At 48.5% G+C, this 17174-nt stretch overlaps 1 protein-coding gene across 3 annotated transcripts in view; it reads left to right on the top strand.

Annotated features, from left to right (window-relative positions):
• Tead4 (TEA domain transcription factor 4) overlaps nucleotides 1-17174 on the top strand; it is a 79916-nt gene that overhangs the window by 29398 nt on the left and 33344 nt on the right. For all 3 annotated transcript variants that reach the window (XM_031383549.1, XM_031383547.1, XM_031383548.1), the window contains exon 2: nucleotides 1693-1947. In XM_031383549.1, coding sequence (XP_031239409.1) covers nucleotides 1941-1947 — 7 coding nt within the window. In that variant the 5' untranslated portion in view covers nucleotides 1693-1940. The remainder of the gene's footprint in view (nucleotides 1-1692; nucleotides 1948-17174) is intronic.

The raw sequence follows: 17174 nt of genomic DNA, 5'->3' as shown, positions 1-17174 counted from the left end.
GCCCTGGCTGTCCTGGAACTCACTCTGTAGACGACCAGGCTGGCCTCGAACTCAGAAATCTGCCTCCCAAGTGCTGGGATTAAAGGCGTGTGCCACCACTACCCGGCTTCCTCACTTTCTGGAACGATTTCTTGTGCCCATAGGGATTGAACCCAGGGCTGTGTCCTTGCTAGGCAGGTTTCCTGTCAGCGAGCAACAGCAGTCCACCATCTTCATCTGTCAACAGTGCATAGGACCCAGACAGGACCTATGGTCACATTAGGGCCCAGGCAGGACCTATGGTCACATTAGGCCCAGACAGGACCTATGGTCACGTTAGGGCCCAGACAGGACCTATGGTCACATTAGGCCCAGACAGGACCTATGGTCACATTAGGGCCCAGGCAGGACCTATGGTCACATTAGGACCCAGACAGGACCTATGGTCACATTAGGACCCAGACAGGACCTATGGTCACATTAGGCCCAGACAGGACCTATGGTCACATTAGGGCCCAGACAGGACCTATGGTCACATTAGGACCCAGACAGGACCTATGGTCACATTAGGGCCCAGACAGGACCTATGGTCACATTAGGACCCAGGCAGGACCTATGGTCACATTATTGCACATCAACCTGACAGATATGGAGTCAACTCCCCATTTCTCCCCCCCCCCAACCTCTGGCAACATCTACCGTACCTTATTTCTAAGAATCTGCATTAGCTTCTACACGGACACCCATACACATGACCTGTTTGTTTCACAATATCATTGACACTTGCCCGTGTCATAGCATGTGGCAGGGTAACTTCCTTTTTAGTGCTAATAGTACACCCATACCACATTCTGTATTCAGGTAGGGATGAATGCAGGCTGGCCTCCAGTTTTGGCTGTTGGGAATAGTGCTGCTATTAACACTGGTATGTAGATGTCTCTTGGAGCTTCTACTTTCCATTCTTTTGAATATATATACCAATAAGCGGGGTTGGTGGGTCAAATTCTTATTTTTATCATTATCACCATCATCATCACCATCACCTTCATCATCATCATCATCATCATCATCATCATCATCATCATCATCATCATCGTTGTTGCTATTATTGGTACCGCTGAAGCTAGAGCCCTCAAGCATGCTCAGTGAGCCCTTTATCACTGGGCTCCCTCACCAGCCCTCATTTTAATTCTAAGGATTTTGCATACTTTTCCATGGTGTTTGTACTGTTTCGCCTCCCACATAATATTTAAGATCCTTTTTGCCCAGAGTTCATTGGTGTCCAATTAAATCTGTCTCTATGCCTTTGTTTCCTACTTCCCAGCCTTGTGTGTGTGCTTAGAGGTACAATCAAGGAATGTTTGTTTATATGTTTGCTTTTGAGACGTTTGTTTTCTCTGTGTAGCCCTGGCTGTCCTGGAACTAGCTCTGTAGACCAGGTTGGCCTCGAACTCATGGAGATCCACCTGCCTCTGCCTCCCAAGTGCTGGGATTAAAGGCTCAATCAGAGGGACCTGTTATGCTTGTTGGACAGTTTAGAAGCTTGGTTTGCTGAGGGAAAACAACCTGTTCAAACCTCCCTGACTCCTGACTCCACACCCCACCACTCCCTCATTCCGCCTGACCCCCGTCCCCAGGCCTCTCACCTTGTTCCCTGAGTAACTGGCCTGCAGCTTGCACCTTTCTTACTGTGCCTTGTTTCTGCTCTAACAGGTCCAACGGGTGCTCCTCCAAGCCGAGCCTTGGAGGGCAAGGCCGGCACCATTACCTCCAACGAGTGGAGCTCTCCCGACTCCCCCGAGGGGAGCAGCATCTCTGGGGGCAGCCAGGCACTGGACAAGCCCATCGACAATGATGCAGAGGGTGTGTGGAGCCCTGATATTGAGCAAAGCTTCCAGGAGGCACTGGCCATTTACCCACCCTGCGGCCGCCGCAAAATCATCCTGTCGGACGAAGGCAAGATGTATGGTAAGGAGCCTGTTGGAGCTGGGCTGAAGCTGGCCTTGTAGTTCACTCCTGCTGAACTACAGGAGTGGACACAGTAACCTTGGAGCTCCCCCAAATGGCCTCTTGTGGCCTTTAATAGGTGCACAGCGCTTTCTCCTGTCCTGAGTTCCTAGCATCTGAGGAGTGGGCGACGAGGGTGGGGTCTGTGAGGAGACTCTGTACTAGTAGGAAAAAAATATTTCTTTGTTTGAGACAGGGTTTCTCTGTATAGCTCTGGCTGTCCTAGAACCTACTCTGTAGACCAGGCTGGCCTCAAACTCAGAGATCCACCTGCCTCTGTCTCCCAAATGTTGAGGTCAAAGGTGTATGCCACCATTGCCTCACAAAAGAAAATTTTATAAGTTTTATCACAGGTGGAATAGACTATCTCTACAGAGCAGACTAAAAATTTATTCTGTCTCTGTCTGTCTGTCTGTCTGTCTGTCTGTCTGTCTCTCTTATGCTCTCACATGTGCATGCATGCACTCGTACAAACCATCATGAGCATAAGCAAATGCTTGATCTTCATGCCACCAACCTTAGATGCAAAGAGTAACAAAACCCAGGATTTCTTCTGGGTGTAGCTCAGTGGTAGAGTACTTGCCTAGCATTAGGAGATGTCCTGAGTTGAATCCCCAGCTGCACACACAGAAGGGGAAAAAAGAAAGGAAAGGAAAAATAAAGGGATGAGTTTGGAGTAGGACTTCTTATGCTCCCTCCTCCTTCCTCCCTCTTCCCTCCTCCATGTATCCAGCACATGACAAGCAGCAGTTGGTGTAGCACATGTGGTCCATATTGTGGAGTGGGGACATGGACACACAGCTGATGGTTCTCTCAGGCAGGCTGTGAGGGCTATGCCTTCCTTCAGGGAGGACCCCTATACCTTTCAACTTCTTCAGTGACCAGGATGTGGAACACCACATTTAGCTGCCACATGGGAAGGACCAGCAGGCTATGTGATTATATATGGCTTTGGAAGAGAGGATTCTGGGAAAGTAAAAACAGACCAAAACTGAACAGCTGCTGCAAGACCCCCAGGTCAGGGTTAGGTCAGGCTTCTGCTCTCACCGGAAACATCCTCAGCTCCCTGTGCTTCAGACAGTATGCTGAGGGACCCAAGGTTTGAGAAGGCCTCTGTAACCCATGACGTTAGGACAGCAGAGGGTTCGAAGGCCAGCTGCCGCCCTTGCCCCCATGGCATGAGTGTCTCTCCCCACTCCCTGCAGCACAGTGCTTTTTCAGCTGTTGAAGAGCCACTGTGTGTGGGGGGGATCGAGTGTATTCATGATTGTCACCACAGAGTGGTTAACAAGTTCTCACAAGCTGCTTCAAGATAGAAAACAACAGAAACAAGCTGGGGTAGCTTTTGGGGAGAACATGATCTTGGCAGGCATGGATCAGGCATGGAGGTGGTATGCAAAAATACAAACAGGCAAAACAAAACATTAAAAACATTAAAAGCCTGTTTGTTTTTATGTGTATGTGTGTGTGCCTGAGTATATATCTGTACCACATGCCTGGAAGGTCAGAAAGTGCATCAGATCCTCTGAAACTGGAGTTACCAATGGTTGTGACCTGCCACATGGGTGCTGTAAACCAAATCCTGGTCCTCTGCAAAAACAGTAAATGCTCTTAACCACTGAGCCATCTCTCCAGCCTGCCTCTTACCTTCTTACAAAGACACTAGCCACTGGTTTAGGGCATGTCTTAGTTCAATATAATCTCAGCTTAACTAATGTACCCATAAAAACCCTATTTCTAAGCTGGGTCATGTGTCGGGCTGTGGTATGGTTCAGTAGTGGAGTGCTGGCCCAGCATATACAAGTCCCTGATCCCGTCTCCAGCATCACACTGCAAAGTGGGCCGATGCTGAAGTTACAGGTATAAGTTCTGAAGACTTAGTCTTCAGCATTCCTCAGCTGACTAAACTGCGGTCCAGTCCCAGGTCTGGAGGCAGTAGAGCTCTGCCAGCTCCTGGTTGGTTGGTTGGTTTGTTTTAGTTGTTTGTTTTGTTTTGTTTTGTTTTTTTATTTCTTTTCTTTCTCTTTTTTCATAGTCTTCTCCACAGACCAAAACAATGCCTTCCTTTTCTTTGGTTCCTTACTCCTTTCACATCAGACCCCAGCTCTACCCCCAACGCCATTTAAAACCTCCCCCTTCCCCTCTGCACCCCTCAGTTCCCAGAGGCACCCCCTTACCACCCCTGCTCTGATCATTTCTTGTTCTAACAGTTGCTCCCTCCGGGGGGAGCTTCCCAGAGGAGAAGGCTGACCTATGGAGCACGCATAAGTGCCAGCTGGGGGCTCTGTGGGGTATCCTCCCATAGCTGCCCCAGAACCATGGGCTCTTTGGTGGAGAGCAGGGTGGGTGGCGATAATGAGCTCAAGTGTGAAGGTGGGAACTGGTAGAAGGTATATTGAGAGACTGTTTGACTGCCTAGTCCTGTTGGCATCCAGGCAGGAGGCCAGAGTGTGTGCACAGGATACTGAGAAGGAATTGCTGTGTGTGGAAGCAGATGAAGAGCAGGAATCATTCAGCAGAGGGTAGGGGCCGAGGGTGCTGCAGTGACTGAGAAAGGTCCCGGGGTAAGCAGACTATCTTAGGATTTCTACTGCTGTCGTGAGACAAATTGGGGAGGAAGAGGTTTAGTCCACTTAGACTTCCACATCACTCAAGCAGGGCAAGAACCTGGAGGCAGGAGCTGATGCAGAGGCCGTGGAGGGGTGCTGTTTCCTGCCTTGCTCCCCATGTCTCAGCCTGCCATGACCACCAGCCCAGGGATGGCACCACTGACAATGGGTTGGGTCTTCCCCTGTCAATCACTGATTAAGAAAGTGTTGCACAGGCTTGCCTGCCTCCAGCCCTATCTGAAAGAGGCATTTTCTCAATTGAGGTTCCTCCTCTCAGGTGATCCTAGCTGTGTTTAAGTTTACATAAAACTAGCTGGTCCAGTGACCCATGCCAGGAAAATTAGAAAGTTTGAGGGCAGCCTAGGCTATACAAGACACTGTCTGTTAAAATGGAGCGAGGCAGAGGCTGGCAGGATGGCTCAGTGTTCAGAGCACTTGCTCTTTCATCAGACCTAAGTTCGTTCCCAGCATCATCCACATTAAGCAATTCACTACTGTCTGAAGTCTATTTCCAGTCCTTTTCTGGCCTCCACAGGCACCAGTGTGCACGGGACACACACATACACTTATTTTTAATAATAATAATAGTATAAAAAAATGGCCAGGTAAAACGTTTGCTGCCACAAGTCTGGAGACCTGAGATTGATCCCTGAAACTCAGGTAAAAAGTCAAATGGAGGGGCTGGAGAGATGGCTTAGTTGTTAAGAGCACAGGCTGCTCTTGCAGAGGACCCTGGTTCAGTTCCCAGCATCCACGTACCGGCTTAGAACCATCTTCAACTCCAGTTCCAGGCGATCCAGCACCTCTTTTGGCCCCAGTGGGCACCAGGCACATGTGCGGTGCACTTCCATCTTTGCAGATCAAACACACGTACACATAAAGTAAAAGTAAAACAAAACTTTTAAAAAAATAGTTAGATGAACTGTCCTATGGCAAGATGGGAAGGTCATTCAAAAGCAAAAATGAGAGGCACTTTCCCTAAAAGCAAGGTGGAAGGCTGCACCAACTCCCAAAAGTCGTCTGCCGTCTGTCTACTGGATGCACACCAAGTATGCATGTGGTTTCTCACCATCTACCCCACCCTCAGGTATGCACTTGTCATTCCCCGACCCCTGCTTATGTACACACAGACTTGGACTCACGCTCTCTCTCTCTCTTTCTCACACATACACACACACACACACACACACACACACACACTGACACACATACGGTTTTTTTTTCAAGGTAATTAAGCAAATATGAATAAAAACACACTAAAAATATATTTGATTGGCTCTGTAGTCCAATCTTTGGACCTTTGGCTACCTACTTTAGATTTAGTGGCATTCTGTGATTCACATTCCTGTTACGGCCACTGCCCCCTTCCCCTGCAGAAACGTTGTAACCCCAAAGGAGGACGTTGTACCCCTTAAACAGCAGTTCCTTATCCCTCCCTCCCTCTCCCTTCCTCTCTCTTTCTCTTTCTGACAGGGTCTCATATGTCATCCTGGCTGGCTTGGAGATTGCCGTGTAGGTCAGGCTGGCCTTGAGCTCACTGGGATCTAAGAGCCTTCGCCCCTGAGCCATGGGGGTCAATGTGTGTCAGCATTATCGCCATGCCCAGCTCCTCAGGCACTGCTGCTTTTCTTTCTCAGTGCTTTTTCTTTTCTTTTTTTAAAATTAATTCATTTATTTTATGTGTATGAGTACACTGTAGCTGTACAGATGGCCGTGAGCCATCATGTAGCTGCTGGGAGTTGAACTCAGGATCTCTGTTTGCTCTTGCCCTGCTCACTCCGGCCCCGCTTGCTCTGGCGTAATTCACTGTAGCTGTTTTCAGACGCACCAGAAGAGGGTGACAGATCTCATCACTGATGGTTGTGAGCCACCATGTGGTTGCTGGGATCCGAACTCAGGACCTTCGGAAGAGCAGTCAGTGCTCTTACTGGCTGAGCCAACTCACCAGCCCCCTCTCAGTGCTTTTTCTTTCTAACCATTCCAAGTCCCACAGTGAGATAATATATTTGATTTATTTGTCACCTTCTTCCTCCTCCTCCTCCTCCTCCTCTTCTAATTCACTCAGTGTCATATTCATGTTGTAGTGTGTGTCAGAATGTCCTTCTGTTGTGCATCTGTATTGGACATCCATCAGTGGATACTTGGGCTGCTGCTTAGATTTATTTAGTGATTGTGAGTAGCTATTTCTTCCCCTACTTTACATATAAAGGTGTGAAGGTGTGGAGGTTAGTCTCTCAGGTAGTGAGGAGAACAGGGCTAGCAGCCTCCATCCCCTCTCCCCCCACAGACCCCCTTCCCCACATCCCAACCCCAGAGCGCACGTGTACACACACACACACACACACACACACACACACACACACACACACACACACTGAACTCCTTAACAGTCCTTCCTGGCCCTGCCTCGGCCTGGCCTTGGGTCAGGTGGGTCAGTCTCCAGGCAGGGGGACAAGAGCGTCCTACCCTATCTGATGACTCACCTGGCCTGCATGAAGGGAGGTCTTGTGGTGAGCCAGACACTGGCTTATACCGGTCTCTTTTTACCAGCTTGGGGGCGGCCAGCACAGCTGGGAGGTATAGATAGCTCTGAGCTCACAGCAGTGTGTGTGTGGGGCAGGCCCCCAGGGAGGCTGACTCAGACCTTCTCTTGTCCTGGCTGTGCTCCTGTGGGCCTCTCGTCTTCTCTGAGGGACCTGTTGTGCCCTATCCTCACCCCTAGTCAGCTCTAGCGGCCAGCACCCCCCAAGGGCCCTGTCTTTACACTTCCTGCATGCAGAGATCATTTCCCAAGTGGACTAGCCAGTGGGGCCCACAGTCAGCTGACAGCAGATCCTAGAGTTGGGGCCGTGGCCTTAGTGTTTTGACTACAGGGATTAGGCCCGTTACCAGCTCGGGCCATGGTACACCAGAGCCAGGCAGCCATGCGGATGACATGCAGAGCCACAGCACAGCTTAGCACCTGTTATTTCTGAGCAGAGGCACCCATGCTTGTTGGCTTTGTTCTCCAACCTGAACACCTCTCATCTCTCCAGGACTAGTTCCTGTGCCTGGGGTGCTGACCTCTTGCTCATGGCTCCGTTCACTGTGTGACTGTCTATCTCAGTCTGTAATTGAGCATCCTACTCATTCTGACTTCCTTTGGCTAGCTTGGCCTCAGGTCCCTGGGAACAGAGGTAGGGAGGAAAGAGGTACTCCTCCACTCCTGCCTGCATCTGCCCTTTCCCCTCTTCCTCTCCTTAGCAGCTGCATTGAGGGATGCCTTCCTCTTCCTCCTCCTCCTTCTCCTCCTCTTCCTCCCTGAGGCTGGCTCCTTAATCTTTTGCATCTGTTCTTCCTGGTCCCAGCCTTCACATACCATACCTGGAGGCAGCTCTTGTATGGCTGAGTCTTTCTGCCCGTTTTCATTCTCTGTGTCTTTCGGTCTCTCTGCTGTGTCCCTGGCTTGCTATTAGGCTAGTCTTATGAAGCATTACCTCTCCTTGAACCTAGGGGTTGGGGAATTTCTGTTCTTCGTGACTCCATGGCTAATGAGAGAGACAGGAGAAATACCTTTTGTAAGTGAACCATCCAGACAGGCATGTAGGGTGAAGCCAGGAAACCAGAGGGCTGGGCTGTCTTGGACCTTTCTGGAAGGAAGAGGGACCTGATCTGATGGGGGTGGGGGTGACAAATATGCTATAGGCAAAGGAGCTAGAGTCTGGCACCAGCTCATGGGTAAGACTTGGCATGGTAGCTTTGAGAGAACCAAGTAAAGCATCCAGAGAAAATATTACCAGGAAAGATTTAGAAGTGAGCGACACACTGTTAAAAGCTCCCCTTTCAGGCTAGACTTTGGCAGCCTAAGCCTTGTTGAAATTATTTTACTGTGGGGATCGGGCAAAAAGTGGGAGACTGGCCTGAGTCTCCCACTCTATCTGCCCCGCCTCTCCAATATTAATCGTTTCACACTGGTTCTGCCTTCCGTTGGCTAGCTTGGCCATGATATTGCTCCGAGGTGTCCCTAGAGTACTTCCCATTGCCGAGGTAAACAACTTAGGAGAGGGTTTATTTGACTTACAGGTCACAGTCCACCATCAAGGGAAGCCACAGCAGGAATTCAAGGCAGGAAGAACCTGAAGGCAGGGACTGAAGCAGACACCATGGAGGAAGGCTGCTCATTGCTTTGCCCCTCATGGTTTTCTCAGCCTGCTTCTTTTTTTGTTTTGTTTGGTTTTGTTTGGTTCTGTTTGTTTATTTTTGGGGGGTAGGGGGGTGGGTGAGACAGGTCTTACTTTGTGACTCTGACTGTCCTGGAACTCATTATGTAGACCAGGCTAGCCTCAAATGTGCAGAGACCCACCTGCCTCTGCAGCTGGCTCATCCTGCCTTTTTATACAGCCAAGGATGGCCTGCCATGGGTGGTGTGGTGTTGCCCCCAACACAGGCCAGTCTGATGAAGTATTTCTTTTTCAGTTGCAGCTCTGTTTTCCCAGGTGACCCTCGTTTTGTCAGGTGCTTGGGTCTGACCTCGTAGGCCATCACCTCTCTCCTACTCCTAGAGGCCCATGGAGGCCTAAGTCTCTTCTACTCATGCTGCCTTGATGCAGGTGTGATCTAGAGCAAGGCAAACCTTGCTGAACATTGCTTTTCTTTCTGTAGGATATATGACTACTTCTCAGGAAGGTGTTTAGATTTCCTTTACTTCATGGTAGGATTTGGAGGCTAAGCTGTTTGTATAGAGAGTGGTCAATGGCGTTAAATATATTCACAGTTTTCCCTTTTTATTTTATAATCTTTAAGAATCATTTTCAGGGTTGGACTTTTTATGTTATAATCTTTAAGAATCGTTATTTTCAGGGTTGGCTCAGTGGGTAAGACTGCTCTCTATACAAGCACAAGGACCTGGGTTCAAATTCCAAGCATCTGTGTAAAAACCCAGATGTGGCCCCAACAGCCTGGTAGGCAGAGACAGGAGGATGGTTGGAACTTGCCAGCCTATTTCCATGTTCATTGAGAGACCCTGTCTCGAGGGAGTAAGGTAGAGGTGACAGAGCAGGACATCTCACGTTCTTGTCTTGCCTCTGCGCGTGGCTGTTCATACCACATGTACACACACATTATTTTAAATTATACTTCATTGATTTGTTTTGTGTATGTGTGTGGGTGCTCACTTGCTGGTCAAAGGATAACTTCTGGGAATGGGTTCTCTCCTTCCACCTATGTGGGTTCTGGGAATCCAACTCAGTTCATCAGGCTGGAGGCAGGCATCTGTCTCACCAGCCTCCAGGTTATTAGTATTAGTATTTTTAATGGTGCCTAGGATGGAACCCAGAGTCTTGTGTATGCTTGGCAAACCCTCTAGCAGGAGCCCCAACCCCAGTTCAATAAATTAACACCATTGTGTAGCCGTCATCACTGTGCTTCACCCTCAAACAGAAATTGTACCCATCAAACAATAACTCCTTATTCTTTGGGGCACCTATGCATGATAACAGCATCTCTTTTACGTTCTGTCTCTGTCACTTGGCCTGTTCTAGGTGCCTTAGCAAAGTAGAATTGTGTGAAGGTTACTTCAGTTTTTGTGAGGGCTTTGTTTTATTTTTGTTTTTGTTTTTCTGAGACAGGGTTTCTCTGTGTAGCTCTGGCTGTCCTGGAACTCACTCTGTAGACCAGGCTGGCCTCGAACTTAGAAATCTGCCTGCCTCTGCTTCCCAAGTGCTGGGATTAAAGGTGTGCGCCACCACTGCCCGGTGTGGGGGTTTTGTTTTTACATGGAGAGTAGAAGCCAGGGCTTGGCTCTTAAGAAACACACTACCTACCAGTGAGTTACAGCACAGCGTGCGAGCCCATCATCAAATGAACTTCTGTGTTGTCTGTGCCCTTGCTATTTTGACATTGCTAGTGAGCACTAGTGTGTCCTTGTCTGATCCCTTCTCTGTAATTCTTGTGGGAATCCAGGAGAGGAAGGAACTGTTGGCTCCTATGGTGATTTTTATGTTTAACATAAAAAACAATGTTTAACTGGGCGTGGTAGCACTCCAGAGACAGAGGAGGGTGAATCCTTACGAGTCGGAGATCAGCCTAATCTACATACAGATTTCGGATAGCTAAATCTACCTAATAAGAACTTTTATCTAAACTGACAACAAACTATAATGTTTGTTGTTACTCTCCTTTTCCGGGTGCTGAGGTAAAATACTCTGACAGAAGCTCATTAGCAAGAGAGAGTTTACTTGGGCTGAAAGTTCAGAGCTACAGTCCACTGTGAGAGGTCATGACAGCAGGAACTTGAGGGGACTGGTAACATCATGGTCATAGCTAGTAGGTAGACAATGGTGAATTTTTAAATAAAAAAATTAAATTTGCTGGGCGGTGGTGGGGCATACCTTTAATCCCAGCACTTGGGAGGCAGAGGCAGGCGGATTTCTGAGTTCAAGGCCAGCCTGGTCTACAGAGTGAGTTCCAGGACAGCCAGGGCTACACAGAGAAACCCTGTCTTGAAAAAACAAAAAATAAAAATAAATAAATAAATTTATTTATTCTATTTATATGGGTGGGGTTGGTTGTGTACTATGGGCATGCCTGGTGCCTATGGAGGCTAGAAGAGGGTATTGGGTCTCCTGGGACTCAGTTCTAGGTGATCGTGAGGCAGCATGTGGATGCTGGGGATTGCACCTTCATTCTCTGGAAGAACAAGGCACCTCTTCAGGCCAGACAATGATGTTTGTTGATTTTTACCTCACTCCCCCATTTTTTTGTTTTGTTTTATTTTCCAGACAGGGTTTTTCTGCATATTCTTGGCTGTCCTGGATCTCACTCTGTAGATGAATGGAGTGTTAGGATTAAAGGGGTTTGGGGTGTGGTAGGAGTGTGTGTGTGTGTGTGTGTGTGTGTGTGTGTGTGTGTGTGTGTGAAGTTTGGGGGTAAGATGGGGGCTCATAAGTGTGTATGTGTGTGTGGCTGGGGACTGGGGGTGAGGGATCATGCGTGTGTATGGGAGAGGCGCTCATGTCATGGCGTGCACATGGAGGTCAGAGATGCAGCCTGCAGCTCTAGCAGGTTGCTGGTTCTCTTCCTCTACTGTGTGAGTCCCAGGAACGGAGCCTAGGGTATCAGTGTAGGCAGCACTTCCTTAACCCACCATCTCAGAGGCTCCAGGAGAGATGAATTCTGTGCTTAGCCCTCCTCCTCCAGCTCCAGGAATGGAGCCGCCTCCTTCTGAGCCTAAGCTAAGTAAGCCCTCACGGCTGTGCCTAGTGCCGCCTCTCCTAGTGATTCTAGATCAAGCTGACAAGCAATGCCTTTCCCATCCCCACTCCAACGAAGCACACTGTTCCAGTTCTTCCATATGCTTGCCAACCTTGCTATTTTCCTTTGTGTATTTGTAGCCATCCGAGGTGTGAGGTGGTGTCTTGTCACAGTGATGCTCAGTGATGGTGAATACCCTTTCACATGCTTGCTGGAACGAGACGCTGTCTCTCAGGTGACTGTAATGATGCGGAGAAGACGGAGAGCTGAGAGCACAAGTCTCCTCTCAAGGAACCTCCATGTTTAGTGGGGACTGTGGCACAGGGCCCAACCAAGGAATGTGAAGGCCCAAACCATCACCTGGGGTGTCGAGGTGGGAATGGGCACATGTGCATGCTCAGGGTGAGCCCTTGCAGGTGCCAGCCCACAGAAATTTCATCAGAAGTCTTGGAGCCTATTCAGGGATGATGGTGGTGACGGCTCAGTTAAGTCCCATTGCTGTGGTAACTTCTCCACAAACAAGCTCCTCCTATCCTGTCCTGCTATCCAGGTTAGAGAGCATAGCGTCTCCTTCCGGGAGTGATGACATAGTACAGAGAAGGGGCTGCCTCTCTGGAGAGAGATTCTTAGACCATTTCAGTTTTTAAAGTCCATCGCGTTAATTATAACAGGGCCTTGTAAACAGTAGGATTAATTAGAGCAAGGCCTGGCTGTCTGAGGAAGATGGCCTCCAGGAGTGAGATGCAGAAGTCGCTGTTCCAGTCAGGATTTTGCAGGGGGGCCAGTAAGTCTAGTGGAGTTCTGTCTAGGACCAGGCCCAGGCTGGCTGGTGGTTTTGTGGAAAGCAAAGAGGTCATGAGAGGACCAAGGCGATTCTTCATCAGAGATCCTCACCCTCAGTCCGTGGCCAGGCCAAGGCACTCCCTTCTCCTTGGGCAACCCTTCCCATGGTGGGCCATGGGTCTGAGCTATGTGTGTTAGCTGTTGGACACATGTTCTCTGACAGATGGGTCTGCCATGTGTCTGGTGGGGATGCCCTTCCCAGCCCCTCCCAGGTCCTCTCTAGGGTGGGCTAAGACCACCTGCCACATTGCTATGTTCAGCTGCTTAGGGTGTCCTCCAAAGGCCAGGGTGGCTTCCTGCTTCCTTGGCTTGTGAGCGCAACTGCTGAGGGGTGAGGCCTACAGTTACACAGCTGGTGGCAGGGCTGGGACGGCAGCATGTGTCTTCTTCTCTCTGAATTATCTGGGTTTTCCCATCCTGTCTCCCCTCCTTCCCACCTCCCTTCCTCCCTCCCCTCTTTTCTCTTTTTGTGGGAGGTGTTTTTGAGACATACCACTATATAGCTCAGGCTAGCCTTGACCTCAACTTACTCTGTAGTTCAGGTAGGCTTCCAACTAAAAATCCTCCTGCCTCGGTGCTGAGGTTGTGGGTGTGCCCCAGCACTCCTGGGGTTCCTACAGGTTTCTTCTTGCCAAGGCTCCTTTTCCTAGCTGGACACGCTTTGGCAGCTCTCTCTTCAGGAGCACATTCCTGCCCCTTACTCTTCCTCATCCGTGATTTCTTGAGCTCAAGATACCACTGTCAAAGGGTTAAGACTGGCACATCCTTGCGTCTCGGGGGATGGAGGTCTTATTTGTACTGATGCTCAGGAGATCTAGATGATCCAACAAAAGTTGGGGGACTGAATGGATCCTTGTCAAGGAAAGGCTTCCACAAGAGAAACCATCTCTTTATGTGACCATCGTGATGAATAGTCAGCATCCTAGAAAACAATCCTCATAGTGCCTGGGCCACTAGCAAGCCGTGTGGCCATGACTGAAGAAGCATTTCTCCAACCTGGGCTTCCTGTCCTTCTTTTGATTAGTCGGGGGAGCACCTGCCTCTCAGAGACATGACCATATTCAGTCACAGTTATACCATGTGTTTGTTAAGAAATGGCCTCCTTGTGGGCATGGTGGTACAGATCTTTAGTCTTAACACTCAGAAGGCAGAGGGAGGTGGATCTCTGAGTTTGAGACTGGCCTGTCTATGTATGTAGGCTATGTACATTATATAGTGAATTCCAGGCCTGCCACACTATATAGCAAAATCATGACTCATAATAAACAAAACACACATCAAAAAAAAAAAAAAACCCAAAACCAAACCAAACCAAACCAAACAAGACAAAGGCCACAGAGGAGTTAGCAGTTAAGAGCATTTGCTCCACAGTCATGAGACACAGAATTAGGACCCCAGCATTCCTCTAACACACAAGATTCCACGTATGCCTGGCTCTGAGGGCATGACCAGAGACAGAAGGCTCTTTTGGGCTCCCTGGCTTCCAGCATAGCCAAGAAAACAGGAGCCCTGGGTTTAGGGAGAGACTATCTCAAAAGAACAGGCAGAGAGAGACAGGAGGACACCAGACACCCTCTTTTTGCCTCTGCATGCATTCTGTACACTTGAAACACACACAAGCCAGGCTGCAGTGGCGCACACCTTTAATCCCAGCACTTGGGAGGCAGAGGCAGGTGGATTTCTGAGTTCGAGGCCAGCCTGGTCTACAGAGTGAGTTCCAGGACAGCCAGGGCTACACGGAGAAACCCTGTCTCGAAAAACAAAAACAAAAAACAAACAAAAAGCTGATGAATCACACACAAACATAACCACAAACATGTATTATTTGTGTGTGTGTATGTATACATGTGCTATAGTACATGAGTGTAAGCCTAGAGAACAGCTTTCAAGAGTCAATTCTATCCTACCCTGTGGGTCCTGAGGCTTAAACTCAGATTGTCAGGCTTGGTGGCAAGTGCCTTCACCAGCCATCTCTCTACCCCTAAATAAATCTATAAATAAATAATTCTTTAAATGAAACAAACAAGGGGGAAAAAAAAGAGAGTCTGAGGCCAGTCTGCCTCACTGTCAGACTGTCAGGCACTTCTAGGGCTGTGCTCTTGACTAACTTACTAAACCTCCTCATCTTTGGCATGGAGGTAACAGCACAGAGAAGGGTGAGGATGTTGGGCAGGGGTGCAAATACAGCTGTGACTTCTACATCTGTACATGTGTGAATACTTACACTGAAACGGCCATGTCAGTGACCACGGACAGCACACACGATAGCACGGCAGGAGTCTAAGGAAAGAAAGAAATAGCTAAAGCTTCCTCTGTGCTTACCAGTTCAAACTGGATAACACACTGCAGGCAGCGTGCGGCTGCTGCAGTGAGCTTTTCCATGTGACTGGAAGGAAACTGTGTGTTCCTCTTGGCTCCAAACACCCTCAGAAACTCCACTTCCCAACTGGGCACGGACTTCTGCCAGCAGCTCCCGTGGCTGGAGAGTGGATGGAGTGATAGCCGGAGGTGAGCAGCCAGGAGACAGAAAAATGCAAAGGTGTGGAGAGCACGCCGAGCCAGAAGAGCAAACAGAGAGGACTGGACACTGTGAGCAACCCTTAGCCGTGAAATTTAAAATGGCAACTTACAGGAGGGAAGGGAGAATTTGGACAGCCAGGAAATGTGAAGGTGGTGGCCTGAGGTTCAAAGATGCCATTGGGTAGGAGGGACCCTTCCAGACCCACAGCAAGATATTTTGTACCTCAAAATTTCTGAGAGTTTTTTTCTTTTTCTTTTTAGTTTTCTTTTTTAAGATTTATTTATTATTATATGTAAGTACACTGTAGCTGTCTTCAGATACCAGAAGAGGGCGTCAGATTTCATTACGGGTGGTTGTGAGCCACCATGTAGTTGCTGGGATTTGAACTCAGGACCTTCAGAAGAGCAGTCAGTGCTCTTAACTGCTGAGCCATCTTTTCAGCCCTTCCTTTTCTCTCTTTCTTTCTTCTTTTCTTTCTTTCTCTCTTCCTTCCTTCCTTCCTTTCTTTCTTTCTTCCTTTCTAGATCATTGAATTAGGGTCTTGTTTCTTTGCTTGATTTTTTTTCTTCTTTCCTCCTCCTCCTGCTCTTCCTCCTCTTCTTCTTCCTCCTCCTCCTTTTTTCAGGACTTGCTCTGTAGGCAACCTTGAACTCACAGCAATCTGCTTATCTCTGACTCCTGAGTGCTGGGATTAAAGGATACATCACCATTGCCCACTTAGGGTCTTGTTTTATATCCCTGACTGGCCTGGAAATTTATTATGTAGTCTAGTCTGGTCTTAAAACTCTAAGTGATCCTCTTATCTCTCTCTTGAGTGACACAATTACACACCTGGCTGCATTTTTTTTAAAAAGGGAACTTGGGTGGCAACGTATTTGTCATAGCAGCACCTGGGAGGCTGAGGCAGCAGGCGCAGTGGCGGCTTTTGTATTGAGTGCTCCTCAGGTTTGGAGAAGGGTGTCTGGCGGCTTGTATTGAGGCCTATTCTGTAAGAGGTATTATTGAGCATCCTCAGTGGGTCTGGCTCAAGCAAGAGGCCAGGCTGTCATCTCTCCCAGATCTGTTGATGGGTGTTCTGAGAGGGAGTTTTTCCAGCTTGTTTGCTATATAACAAATAGGTAGAGTGACGTGACTGTTACAGGAAGAGGTGGGCTTACTCTGAGTTTATGAGCAGACACTACAGGATTCCCTGTTTGCATGCGTACCTACCACACCCCTAAACTTAATTCCTCGTAGTTCAGGCTGGCTCTTCACCTGAAGGTGACTTTGAACTTCTTTTCAAAGGAAGTTTGAACTTCAATTAAAAAATAATTAATTAATTAAAAATATTTTTATTTACATTGGTGTTCTGCCTCCATGTATGTCTGTGTAAGGGTGTCAGATCCCTTGGAACTGAAATTACAGGCGGCTATGTGGGTGCTGGGATGTGAGCTTTGTTCCTATGTTAAGCAGCTAGAACCATGTCTCCAGCCTCTGATTTATTTATTTTTTAAAATTTAAACTGCATTTATTGATTTGTGTGGATATTTGTGGGTGGGTGTGGGCATGCCACTGTGTGCATACTGAGGTCAGAGGACAACCCCCCTCCCACCAAGTGGGTCCTGGGAATTGAACTCAGGTCTTCAGTCTTCATAGCCAGAACCTTTGTCTGCTGAGCCACTTTTGTTTACTCCATTGATTGGCTGGTTGGTTGGTAGGTAGGTTGATGTGCATGAATGCACTGTGCTTGGTTGGTTGGTAGGTAGGTTGATGTGCGTGAATGCACTGTGCTTGGTTGGTTGGTAGGTAGGTTGATGTGCGTGAATGCACTGTGCTTGGTTGGTTGGTTGGTAGGTTGATGTGCGTGTACACACTATAACATGTATGTGGAAGTCAGAGGACAAAGACAGTTGGTTTTCTCCTTCCACCTTTACAAGGATTTCAACAATCACACTCTGGTTGTCAGGCTGTGGGACAAACACTTTATCTGGAGATCCTGGTACCCT

Source organism: Mastomys coucha, unplaced genomic scaffold (assembly GCF_008632895.1).
Source record: "Mastomys coucha isolate ucsf_1 unplaced genomic scaffold, UCSF_Mcou_1 pScaffold20, whole genome shotgun sequence".
Classification (NCBI taxonomy): Eukaryota; Metazoa; Chordata; class Mammalia; order Rodentia; family Muridae; genus Mastomys; species Mastomys coucha.
The sequence above is the reverse complement of the archived record's forward strand: the minus strand, read 5'-3'. Positions and strand labels throughout refer to the sequence as shown.